General features: G+C 46.4%; 1 protein-coding gene across 2 annotated transcripts in view; it reads left to right on the top strand.

Annotated features, from left to right (window-relative positions):
• PACRG (parkin coregulated) overlaps window positions 1–5,785 on the top strand; it is a 512,890-nt gene extending 507,105 nt beyond the window's left edge. For both annotated transcript variants that reach the window (XM_027600841.1, XM_027600838.1), the window contains one exon: window positions 5,110–5,785. In XM_027600841.1, the coding sequence (XP_027456642.1) occupies window positions 5,110–5,270 (161 nt within the window). In that variant the 3' untranslated portion in view covers window positions 5,271–5,785. The remainder of the gene's footprint in view (window positions 1–5,109) is intronic.
• Window positions 5,786–13,197: the final 7,412 nt, after the last annotated feature.

Genomic DNA, 13,197 nt, shown 5'->3' with positions numbered 1-13,197 from the left:
AAATCCAAATTGGAATGTAACTGCTTGAGCCTCGCTGTGGCCGTCTGCGTCTCTAAGGGAGGAAGTCTGGGGCGTCTGATGGAAACACACAGATAAGGGTGCTCTCAGGACACAGGTCCCCAAGACAAGACAAGCAGCAAAGGGTGTGCTTGTGGCACTGAGGGTCTGTGAGGCCAAGGTGCACGAGCCTGTACTACCTTCCAGCGTGCCTGTTTGTGATCAAGGCATTCTACAAGAGGGTGCTCAGAGGTCCCCAGGGAGGTGATCAGCTCTCCCAAAGAAAAGAGCCAGTTTTTCCAGGATCGCATTACCCTGCGGTGCCTAGTAGAGTGCTCAGTCTACAGAGGGCATCACATCGTAATGACTCCTGGTGGTGCCGGGACCAAAGGCACCCTCAGTGTGGCCAAGCAATGCTGCCAACACCAACCTCAGTTGACGTGGGGAGGCCTTGCTCCGGCCACCAAGTGTCCCCTTTCCTTCTGGCTTTGCTTCCCTTGCCTTCTTTCCCCCCTTCCTGTAGTCACGCTAACTAGAGGGAAAGAATGCAGCTTCTACATGGTTTAGAAATCACAAAAGTGCTAAGAGAATATGTCATCAGAATCCTACGTGATCCGTATCTGCTACTGGTCCGTGTCCACTATATGGCAGATATCTGGGTGAAATGCAGACATGTCTCACGTCGCTCCCCTTTGAGGTGGCCCTTGGTGACGAGGTGTGACCATAGTCACGTCTCAGACAAGCTGAGTTCGTCACCAGGAGCATGCTGGTGCCTGATGCAAGACAGGGATCCATACATCCCAGTTCTGACCAATATGGCTCCTGGAAAGAGAAAGCATCCAGATCAGGGCAGTTTAAAGAGGGGTGTATAGAAAAAAAAAAAGTATGCATGTGATGAAACGTATTGCCTACATCACCAACCACTTCAGCATGCAGAATAATAAATGCACTTATGAGGGTACCTAATCAGGCACAACTTTCAATCACTACCTGTATGCCTCCTTCATGAAAGAATCTCCCAGAAGAGAAGCTACACCCTGCTCTGCTTGCCTATTAGCCTTTAGAAAAGCAATCTGGCTTACACCTTTGTTATAGCCCTATTTGTTTGGTTATAAATAAAACATATCTTTTCCATCATTGATGTATCTTTACAGCTGCTGGACATAAAACAGATTCCTAGCTTCCTAAATAGAAATGTCATCTTCCTAATCAGAATTGATGATTGTAAATAACATCTGGGTTTTTTTTTTTTTAAGTGCCCTATTCTTACAAGTCTCCTTTCCAACAGCTTCACATGTATTGAAAATGGTGAGCTCCAGTTTAGATTCTCAAAGAAACCGGCAATATAGCTGTTTGGAAATGGAGACCATATTGCTCACCTGCCTCTCAGCATGGTTTGACACTAAACTGTGCCCTGTCATCATAAAAGCATGCCGAATAAGGGATGTGTTCCTTTTTGGTCTTTTTTCTGCCCCAGTGATATACATTCTGCAACCACAAAATATGCCAACTCCAACTCACTTTTTGAATAAGCAACTTCTGTTCTGTTCTCTTTTATCACTTGGGTTTTTACACTGTTGAGAAACAAAAAAGCCCTACATAGTTTATTTACTCCTACAGTTAAATATTTTTTAAAAAGTAAGAATAGGTTATTATTGAAATAAAGTGTTGCTTGTCATTGTAGACTTCTGGAAGGCAGTGGGAAAAATGGGGTGTGTTAAGCTTTCCATTGTGTGCAGACTTTCCAGCCCCCTCTGCCTCTATCAGGAAAATATGTCTGTCCCGTGATCTGTTCAGTTCTTGACCTTTTGACTAATATGCCAACAAAAGATGCCATTTATTAGTGATTAATTTACATATTGTTGCCATAAGGAACTAGACCAAGGCTGTCACCATGCAGCACCATCACCAATTGTATTTGCCATGTGTCCTCCAGGGGTTTGTGCAATGGGCTTAGAGCTCATGCCACCTTCTCCCTAAGTCTACCTCTTTCATGGCCAGGAGGAGTGTATCAGGAATGTCATCTTGGAAAAAGAGGCACAGAAAGATCAGTCAAAGACCCCTGCTTGACATTCTTCCCCATTCCGATTGGAATTCTGGGAAGCAGAAGCTGTTCCTAACAGATGTGTTCTCTGATATTGATCAACCTCATCACAAATGAACTGTCTCTGACCCTCCTGCCCCCTTTTCTGACTCTCTTTCCTGCCTTCTTTGGACTTTCTTCCTTAAGATCTTTTCTTTACACCTGTAACAAATATCAGTGACCCCCTCCAACACACGCACACACACGCACATGTGCGCGAGCTTCCTTCTTCTCTCTTAATTCAATTCAAAGACCTTCTTTTCTTGGAAAATTCCCCCAAGTGGATTAATACCACATTGTCTTCCCTAGTGGGCAATTCTGACTGCAGGGATTCTCTCCTCCCATCACCATGTAAATCTAAAGGGGGAAAAAATAAGCCTGTTACTTTAAGTGTGCATTGTCTACATTTTCGTTTTTTATTTTTTTTTATTTATTTTTTTATTTTTTTTATTTTTTTTTAATTTTTTTTTAAAGATTTTATTTATTTGTTTGAGAGAGAGAGAATGAGAGATAGAAAGCACGAGAGGGAAGAGGGTCAGAGGGAGAAGCAGACTCCCTGCTGAGCAGGAAGCCCGATGTGGGACTCGATCCCGGGACTCCAGGATCATGACCTGAGCCGAAGGCAGTTGCTTAACCAACTGAGCCACCCAGGCGCCCAACATTTTCGTTTTTTAAAAAAAGTTTATCTTTTGCTCAAAAGCAATAGGGTAAAAATATTTTTTCAAACATCTTATCTCTTATTCATTCTATAGTAACTTATATTTTGGTTCTTTAGGATGATCAACTACCCTGTACATCAAACTTTAACTTAAATCGAGCTTTCTTTTTTTTTTTTTCTGGTTTGTAAGTAATTTATCTTTTTTATTTTTTTATTAACATACACTGTATTATTTGTTTCAGAGGTACAGGTCTGTGATTCATCAGTCTTACACAATTCACAGCGCTCACCATAGCACATACCCTCCCCAGTGTCCATCACCCAGTTACCCCTTCCCTCCCACCCCCCACCACTCCAGCAACCCTCAGTTTGTTTCCTGAGATTAAGAATTCCTCATATCAGTGAGATCATATGATACATGTCTTTCTCTGATTGACTTATTTCACTCAGCATAACACCCTCCAGTTCCATCCACGTCGTTGCAAATGGCAAGATCTCATTCCTTTTGATGGCTGCATAATATTCCATTGTATATATATACCACGTCTTCTCTATCCATTCATCTGTTGATGGGCATCTAGGCTCTTTCCACAGTTTGGCTATTGTGGACATCGCTGCTATAAACATTGGGTGCATGTGCCCCTTTGTATCCCTACATTAAATCGAGCTTTCTGTGCTATCACAGAAATGCTTCCATCATGAGCAAGAAAAGCCCACCTAGTTGGGGTGCCTGGGTGGCTCAGTCGGTTAAGCGTCGACTCTTGGTTTCCGCTCAGGGCTGTGAGATCGAGCCCTGCATCAGGCTCTGCGCTGGGCATGGCACCTACTTAAGATTCTCTTTCTCCCTCTCCCTCTGCCCCTCCCCCCCACCTCATGCTCTCTCGAGTGCGCGCACACACTCTCTCTCTAAAAAAAAAAAAAAGAAAACCCCACCTAATGACAATGGCTTTGCATTATAAGATCATCTGTTACAAAAAATTAATATACACCATATAGCTATTTGACTCATAATCTCACTTTCTGAAAATCAGTGATATTTCTGCCTGCCTTCAGCCCCACCGAAAGAAACTAACCAGGAGAACAATTCCCATTTTCCTTATGCTACAGAAGACTGATATTTCTCTAATAAGTTTCTGGAAAAATCAAGCAAAAGAACTGCTGATCTCTGCCATGTGGGGCTGCAATTGTTACTTTCAATACTGGTCTGAACCATTACTCAATCTTTCCTTAAGTGTCCCAAATAACTGAGGAAAAAAGTTTGAAATACCATTTTTCCCTCTATAATTTTCACATTCAAGCAAAATCAACATTTTGGAGCCATACTTGAAATATGGATAGAATAAGGACTTTTATCTGCAGCTCCCCACCCTATGCAGCCGCGGCCCAAGCCCATCCACTGCACCTCACTTCAGCAGAGATAAGATGGGCTGATGTCAGCAACTTGGCAGAGGCCTAATAATGCCCCGCTTACTGGGAGCACAAGTGTGGCCGAAGCCCTTGGAAATCTGTGAGTGAAGTGCAGCATGAATGTGTGTCAAAGACAGCCCCTGGGGGAAACCTCACGGGACCTCCATCCTCCCGCTGGAAGCCAAGGGTCTCTGTTTTAGTCAGACTCCCCACCCCCCCCGCCCCGACCTGGGTAATTCCTGCAGACATCGTACAGGTTGGGCGCAATCAGATACTTCTCATCCAAATCGTCTGAGGTGGAGGCCGATCTGGGGAGTCCCTTCCCTCACAGAACCTGAGGGGAAGCTGCAGAGGCCCCTTCAAAGCTCTGCGAGGCCCGGCCTTGGCTGGGTCCCTGTGAAACCATAACTCATAGCTCTGATCCTGCTCAGTGATGAGCAAGAGCAGCCACAGCAGGAAAGGCAGTTTCCTCCTCGCCCACCCACACCCGGGGTGACGGAAATCATTGCAGACGAGTGACACTTGGAGAAGGGGCAGGTACAACAGCACCAAAGGCACAGGGACGGGCTCAGCCTCTCCTTCCCAAGTATATCCGTTCAAACCGCGTAGGGCCAACGCCCTGATGAGAGACCGTTCTTTTGTCGGGACTTTGAAGAACTCAGGGTCCAAGAGAACGCTCTTTACCGTTGTCAGACGAGATTTGTGATCTGTCGTGTAACTGTGATCACCCCACTTAGCTTTGGTCTGCTGTTTCTTTAGTTCAGAGGAGTTTTCAGCAGCTCAAGTGTGTGGGGCTTTGTATTTTTATAGAGTTGTTAGCGCTCCTAAAACTCCGCAAGATCACCTAGAACGTGTTGCACGCTTGCATCTCCTAACAAGCGTTCGGAGAAAATGCCTAGACGGATGTGTAGGGCTTTTTGGAGAAAACGGCACAATAACGGGGCTCTTTGTGTGTTTGAACCAGTGAACTCGGGAGATGGCATCGACTACAGCCAGCAGAAGAGGGAGAACATCGGCGACCTGATCCAGGAGACGCTGCAAGCGCTCGAGCGCTACGGCGGGGAGGACGCGTTCATCAACATCAAGTACATGGTCCCCACCTACGAATCGTGCGTGCTCAACTAGCGGCGGGCGGCCGCGGCGGCCGCGGGCTCCCCTCCCGGGCCCGCGCTCCCGTCATCCGTCTCTGCTACTTTCGGCATCTCATTCCTGGTGACTTCTACAGCTTTCTTTTCTACAGCTGCTAAAATAGTGGCTTATGGGCCATTGGACCGTTAGCCCTATTGAGAGCAAGGCTTTCCAATACATAAATAGTGCCTGTTTCTTAGATTACAATAGCGTACTGTGCTTATTTGTTCTCAGAGAAGAATTGCTTCTTTATACAGCTCGGACAGAAGCAGGAGTCCGAGTTAAACCTTCAGTTGTATAGACAATAAAACTATAATTTTCATGTGCAATTCAGCAATTGCTATTCTGTGTCTGCCTGCCCCGAGGGTGATGTCAGAGGTTGTAAGGGAAGAGTTTATGCTGACTGCTTAATAGGTGTTTGTCATGGAAGAGAAACCCTCGTTCTGCAGCACCTCTCCAGCAGCTGGGCAGAACTCTGTGCTTTGACATTCAATAAAACTGTTGAATCTCTATTCCAGTTGCCGAAGGACAGTTTTGTGGCCTCTTACGAACCTCAGCTACCAACGTAATGAATGCTTCCAGCCCACTAGTCCTCTGGGCTTTTGGGGGCTTTCTGGTGCATGTTTGGGGGGGCCTGGGGGTCGGGGGTGTGAAATGCAACACACAAACACGATAAAAATGCTAACGTGAATGCTTGTCCCTCTGCATTATTACCCGCCGCGTCTGAGGACCCGGTGTGTTCTTGACAAGATGTCATCCAGCAGTTTGCTCAGGGCTTTCGATCATTTTCGAGAATGACATATGCATCTTAACGATTCTTTGGCAATTCTCCTTTCCTTTGCTTCCTCTCAACGAGGTGGATGGGTTCTCTCTGTAGGTCTGAGGCAGTATTTTGGAATTTTATTCTAACCAAAAAAAAAAAAAAAGACTAAGAACATGTACTTTTTCATCCAACTGAGAAAGAAAAAAAGGCGCCCAAAGAGAAGCCCAACCGTAAGGCAGTCAGCCCCGACAATGGCTTCTTAGGCATGCCGGGTGCTGAGCTTGGGACATTTGAAACTCAGCCCAGAAAACTTCATAAAGACGGAACACTGACTTCGCACACCTGAGAAATGCTGTAACTGCCCAGAAATGCATAGCCTAAAGTATCTCATTGTGTAGCAAAGTGCAGTTTCTGCACAAAAGTGAAGACACAGAATGTGTTCCACCATGCACCGAGCGTTGGCCTCGAGATTACTGTCACTAATTATTTAAGACTCGAGTTTCCAAAGGCAAACACCAAATTTGAAAACTGGTTTATTATTCATCTTCCTTGATGACTGGCTCAGCATACGAAATCTAGTATCTAAGTAGCTACCACCACCTAGTTTCTGTAAGCAATTTTTAGGATAAACAGAGATATACATGACTATGTAAAACAAAGTGGCTTTCATGTATATTTTGAAAAAGCATAGTTAGAAGCAGACACTGACAGGTTAAGGCAGGTTTTTCTCCAAACTGCAATGTTCACTTACACCCATTAGCTCTTGTCCTGGCATCACTGATGAATTTGAAGGGACACCCAAATCCATGAGATTCTCAGAAAGATGGTGACTTGTTGGTGCCATTGAAAGTTCTACTCGAATCTCCTGCCTTGTCTTGTTAGGAGATGGAAGCAAGCCTTGGCCTCACACAGAAACTGGCCTGGCTTCTTGCTCTGGGTCATGTTCTTGAAAGCTACCTGTTACAGGGAGCAGGAAGATCCCCACCCCCCTCCCCGGCCCAAGAGCCCCAGCTTTGGCTTGGAACTAAAACTTCAGGATTAATCTTCCAGCTCTGTCATTTACTAGTTCTGCTGCCTCAGGCAAGTTATTCACTCTCTCTGAGTGTCAGGTTTCCTCAGCTGTAAAGTAGAAATTATTCCTACCTGTAGGAATGTTGTTAAGGACTAGAGGTGATCCATGGGAAGGGCCTAGTATAGTTTCTTATACCTTTGGCGTTTTATTTCCAAGAGAAACATTGTGAATAATGACGAGTTTTTCCCCCAGCAAAGCAATATATATTCAGAGAATCTTCAGACAACATGGTACTTCCTCCAAAGCAATAATGAGTTCTTTGTTATAAGGAGATAATTTTGCAGAAAGCCAAAATAACTGCATAAATAGCACCACGTTCTCTGGAGAATTCTTCTTCATACATTGTTTTACCAGTACAGAAATAGGAATGGCCTGCTTTTTAGATCCTACCCTAAGTTTGTCTTCTACTTCTCCCAAATAATTTCTTTTTTTTTTTTTTTAAGATTTTTAATTTATTTTTTGACAGAGACACAGCGAGAGAGGGAACACAAGCAGGGGGAGTGGGAGAGGGAGAAGCAGGCTTCCCGCTGAGCAGGGAGCCCGATGCGGGGCTCGATCCCAGGACTCTGGGATCATGACCTGAGCCGAGGGCAGATGCTTAACAACTGAGCCACCCAGGCACCCTTCCCAAATAATTTCTGATTAACTCAAAAGAGACAGGGGTTTCTTTCACCTGCTACATTTTTACACTGAAACTTCCTTTTAAAGATGCCTAAGGGAATGAAGCAATGAAAAGTGGGAGAAGTCGATTCCTGGTGTCGGCAACGGTGTTTATTTGCCTGTGCATCTGTGTGTGATTGTTTTATTTTTACTGGAAGACGCCATCCCAGTGTCACGGTTAGTCAGGGGAAGCAATCGGTAAGGCCCTGAACCGTGAGAGTCAAGATCTGGGCGGGAACTCCGTGAGCTTGGTGCTCAGGAGCTTCAGAGCCCAGAGAGAGTCACTTGAACCTGATTTCATCACCTCTAATAGCCTCTACTTCCCAGGGTCGCTGCAAGGGCCAAATGACCGATGCAGGGCACAGTGACTAGAACACAGGAGTGGGAACCTGGCAGATCTGGGTGTGAATCTCTTTCCACCGAGTAACTGCCTTGTGACTTTGGGCAAATTATCGAAATGCTCTAAAACTCAAATCCCTCATCCCAGAACAGGCTCTGCAATGTCTTCCTTGCAGATTTGTTACAAGCATCACATGACAAATGCATGTCAGTGGTCAGCGCATCAGGGTGCCCAGTGGGCTAATGTGATCCTAGGAGGATTTTCCTGGGAAAGCAGCCAGCCCAGTGCCTGCCACAGGTAGGCAGGTGCTCAATCCATGAGGATGCACAGGGCGGGGCCGTTCTCACTCTGTCTAACGAGGTCCTATCGGCCAGAGGGTGGTCTCCAGCCCCCTCACAGTCACGGACCTTGGGTAGAACATGGGACCTGGTCGGAAAGACATCAGAGCTTCCACAAGCCCACCTGCCCTCACAGAAGTCATCTCGGGAGGTACGCCCTCACCTGCAAGAGTGGCTTCCGTCTTCCACCACATTGGAACCCCAGCACATAATTGTTATGGCCCAACTATAGCTGCAAAATGTCAGGCAGAAATACAAAGTTCAAAAGTTCTGCGAAATAGTTGCATACTTGGGGAACAGGATTTCAAAACTGAGTTTTCTTAAACAAAGAAAGCTTTAAGTCCTCCTGGGTTTACTTGCATGAGCTCTCTAGAGAAGTGTCTGTGTAGGCTGTGGGACATCTCAGAGCACTGTAATTTAGAGAAGTAAAAATTAAGTCATGTTAAGTCTATTTCAATACCCACGGCATCTCTTACTTCTTTTGGCTATTTTGAGATGTTTATCACTAGCCTCTTGCAAGCTGAGGCTGGGAAGCTCAAGACTGATTTTATTTTAAAGAAGTAATATACCTTGGGAAATATTCCCTGAACATTTTTCAAAATAAAAATTTCTACTCTCTGATAGGATTTTAAGTGAAGGCAGAAAAATCTCAAATGTTTTTTTAAACAATTGTCTCCACGAAAGCATCCCTTTTCTAAGAAAGCACCCATTAACCAAAGTTCGTCCAACATGGGACACTTCCAGATCTAAACTGAAAATGACCAAGTTCCCGTTCACACCAAGACAATTCACATTCACTGTTTAAATATTTGGGGCCCAGGAGGACCTCTGCACTCACATAGCCTGCAGATGAGCGGGGCTCCAAGCCAGACTGGAGCCACTCAGGCAGTAAAATCCTCCTCATGGTGACTTTCCCCACCCACGTGTCCCTCTGGGGGCCCTCACAGAACACCATAGCCTTCTAGAGACCCAGAAGGAAAGGCTTTCCCAAGCTCAACCAACCTCATGTCTTCTAAAATAAGATATTTGAAGTACATTAAATTTCTGGTTACTGCTTGTGCACGAGACTCAGCACCACTTTGCTCTAATGAGAGAGCCCACCTGCGCTCTCAGAGGGAAAGGCCTTTCCGAAATGGGACTGCGACCTCATGCCACATGACCATTTGTAATCGTGCTGTTATAATACAAAAGAACCGCAAGCATCCTCTCTGCCCTGAAGTGGAAAATAATAATAATAATAATAATAATAATAATACAAGTGTGCTGGGCTTAATCAAGAGCACTTTCCACAGGAAAATACGTATTGGTGTTGAATCTGGTGCTAAAAACACCTCTTGTTGCCTTTGTCTCTCTTGTGGTCTTAAATGTGTGAGTACGAAATCCAAAACCCACATCAGGCTTTGTTTCTGAGAAATCCTAACTAACAGTCATTCGCCCCTTCAGCTCAAGCGCTGACGATGATATTAAAGCAGAAGTCAGTAGCTACATAGTCCAGTCCAGAAGGTGGCTCAGCGCGATCTCCTGAGGAAGGAATGGTTTATTACCTATGCTCACACAATGTTACCCGACCTTAGGTCCTGCTACTGACGTGGTTTGCGTCTTCCTACAAGTTGCTTGGATTCTGATTAGCTGATTCTCCTTGCACTAGTTAATGATGATATTTGGCGGAAAGTGCTCTTTGCACATTGGCTCATTTGCATTTCTCTGTTTCAGGAGTTGGATGCTTGCTTTCCCCAGTGGGAATATTTTTTAAGGTACTTGGGTCCTTTATTCATTTTTACTTTGTGAAATTTCTGTAAGTTTCAATCTGGGTAGAAGGGTCTGTTTTCTTCCCGTGTTCCATAAGTCTAAACATGTATCACATCGGCTTTGTGGTTCTTTAGGAAGTACTGAGAAATATCCCCTCCTTTTGCCTTAAGAATCTGTTGGAAGCTATACACTGTCTACGCAGGTGAGAGCATGTGGCCCACGGTACTTTGACGATCATTTCAGGGCATTTCCAGACGTGCCTGTCCCCAGCTATGCACCGTGGGACGCCACATTAGGAACGCTTTCATGAGGAGGTGAAGCCGGGCTCTTGCACTGAGAAATGGCATGCTTCCATTAAGAGAAGAACAGAATGTGCTGTGTACCCACTTAGTGACGGGGCCCCTGGGAGACCAGGACAAATCCCATTAAAGGATAAGCCTCCTGTTGGGGAGATGCACTGATGCTCAGACACTCCGCTCTTTCTTATCTCCTGCGCTGGCTCCTTCATCTCTTCCTGACCTCAAATATGTCAGGGCCCCATGGCTAGGCCTCTGTCTCCCTCCCCTTCTCCACCCATGCCCTAGGTCACCTCACCCAGGCCCAGGGCTTCAGATGCCATCTATACACCCCCGATTCTCAAACTTAATGTCCACTTCTCGAATTCCCACTGAACATTCCACTTGGATGTCTAGAGGATGATGAAACCAGACATATGAAACCAAACTCTTGTCCGGTCTCCTCCCATGCCCAGCATGGTCCAGCTCAGTCAACAGGAATCCACTTCACCACTTACTCAGATCCCAAACCTAGAATCCTGCCTGGCTCACTCTTTCTCTCTGATCCCACATCCCATCCCTTGCGAGTGCTGTCTACAAAATCATCAGGATGGCCGCATATCTGCCTGTGTCCTGAGCCCTTCCTCATTCCAGTCCAACCACTGCCTTGCCTACTCACTTGTGTTCCACGGGGATGCTATGCACAGACGTCAGTGACCCTTCAGACATAGGTCCCCTCAGATTAGCAAGCTACTCCCAACGCTCCAACCATGACCCCCTCATCCCTGAGAGTGACTCCAAACCTCACGATGGCCACACGCTTCCCACGCTCCGTGGCCCCCGGCTACGCCTGACCTCCCCGACCTCGACTCCCCCGACCCCCCACTGCCTCCTGGTCTCCCACTTCTCCATGTTCCAACTCTGCTGGCCTCACCCCTGCCCCACAAACAGGCTGAACATTCTGGTCTCAGAGCTCTGTAGACCCTGCAGCCCAACACGCCTTCCCCCTCAGGTTCGCTGCGCTCCCTCACTCCTGGCTTCGTCCTGGTCTCTGCTAAATGTCACTTCCTCAGAAAAGCCTTTCTTGGCCCCCCTTTCCTCCTACTCTATCCCTTATTTGCTTCACTTGCCTCAAAACGCTGATGAGTATCTGACATGCTAGTGCGTGTTCGCTGGCTCATTCATCGAACGCAGGCTGCGTGAGCACAGGGAGTTTGTTCTGTGCACGATGGTGTCCCCTTGCCAAGAGGCACGTCCGATGCGGAGTCAGAACTCAGTAAACATTTGCTCAATCAGTGAATGAGTGGCCCTTATAAAATGGCACAGATGGTCCACTGTCAGACCCGTGGGTCAGAGAGAGCTTGGCCCCTCCTCGCATGTTCTGGCGGACAGACAGGGAATCCTGAACTTCCTCGGGGTGTCCTGAGAAAAAAAAATTATCAGTCCAACATAAGAGTCACTGAAGACACTCAGACTTCGGAAAATTTAAAAAGGCTCTTCTATCGTGGGGACAGGCATTCATTATTCTGCTTAAACCAGGTGAGAGGAAAGTGTTTTAAATATCCTCCCCATCTCCCAGAAACACAGGGCCCATCTGTCTGTCTAAAGACGGACCAACGGCCTCCATGTGAGCTGTAACATCAACATGGCTTTGGCACGCGGTGCTGGGTTTCGGGCTCACCATCTCCTCTTCCCGTACCTCCCGCCAGCTTCCTCCAGGAACACCGTACCGGGCTAGAATCAGGAGGACCATCAGGGTCAGTTCCAAACACCCACAACTGTATGGATGTTTCCGTGGGGGACTCAGCACGAATGGACTCAGATGTCCATTTAAATCTCTGTTCTCAGGGAGGCTAACCAGAGGTAGCCATCGATGCCCGGAGTTACCCACCCAGCACATGCTATAGCCCAGTGGTTCTCAAAGCGGGGTCTGTGGCCTTAGAACAACATCACCCGGGAGCCTGGGAGGGATTCACGTTCTGGGACCCCTGCTCAGATGTGCTGAATCAGAACTCCAGCGTGGGGCCGAGCCTGCGCGGCTAAGCAAGACCTCCAGGGGGTTCTGATGCCCTGCAAAGTTTGGGAATGACAGTTCCAAACCAAGGTTTCTGTCCTGGACATTGAATCCAGCCCTTGTGAAGGCCTGTCTACACTAAAAGTCACTGATTTTGTGGCACAGGTCTCCATGGACCCTGCTTTCAAGCCGGCCACTCTTGCAATTTTCCATTTGGCATAGGACCCTTCGGGGAAACTAATTTAACATAGCCTTTATGAATAATAGGAAAACCTCAACTTCCCTCATCAGGAAGATAACTAAATTGTTCTCAGTCTAGAGAACGAATAGGTGTACCTTAGAAAAATATGGTTTAAACCAACCAATAAAAAGCCAATGGTAAAAACCCATCATCTTTACTTCAAGTGTTACCAGAAAAAAAAAAAAAAGGCTTAAAGTCTCACTGTTCAATATTACATTTCCAAATATTCAGTGTGGTTGTCATCTTTATACTTGAAACTTAAAAAATTGAATTACTTATATTAATACAGAAGGGGAACTTTCTAGCAAACTGGTCAAAATTCAGAGAATTCGGAGCAGCTGTTCTCAAACAGCTCACTTACCACGTTAGCCACCTCGCCCCCTTCCTGAAGTCCGCCGCCTGCATGGGCATCTCCCACTGCCTCGGGTTTGCCTCCCAGGTTGGTGAGAGCACCTGCAGCTACCTCTGTCCA

Source organism: Zalophus californianus, chromosome 7 (genome assembly GCF_009762305.2).
Source record: "Zalophus californianus isolate mZalCal1 chromosome 7, mZalCal1.pri.v2, whole genome shotgun sequence".
NCBI classification, from domain to species: domain Eukaryota; kingdom Metazoa; phylum Chordata; class Mammalia; order Carnivora; family Otariidae; genus Zalophus; species Zalophus californianus.
This window is presented reverse-complemented; position numbering and strand designations above follow the sequence as displayed.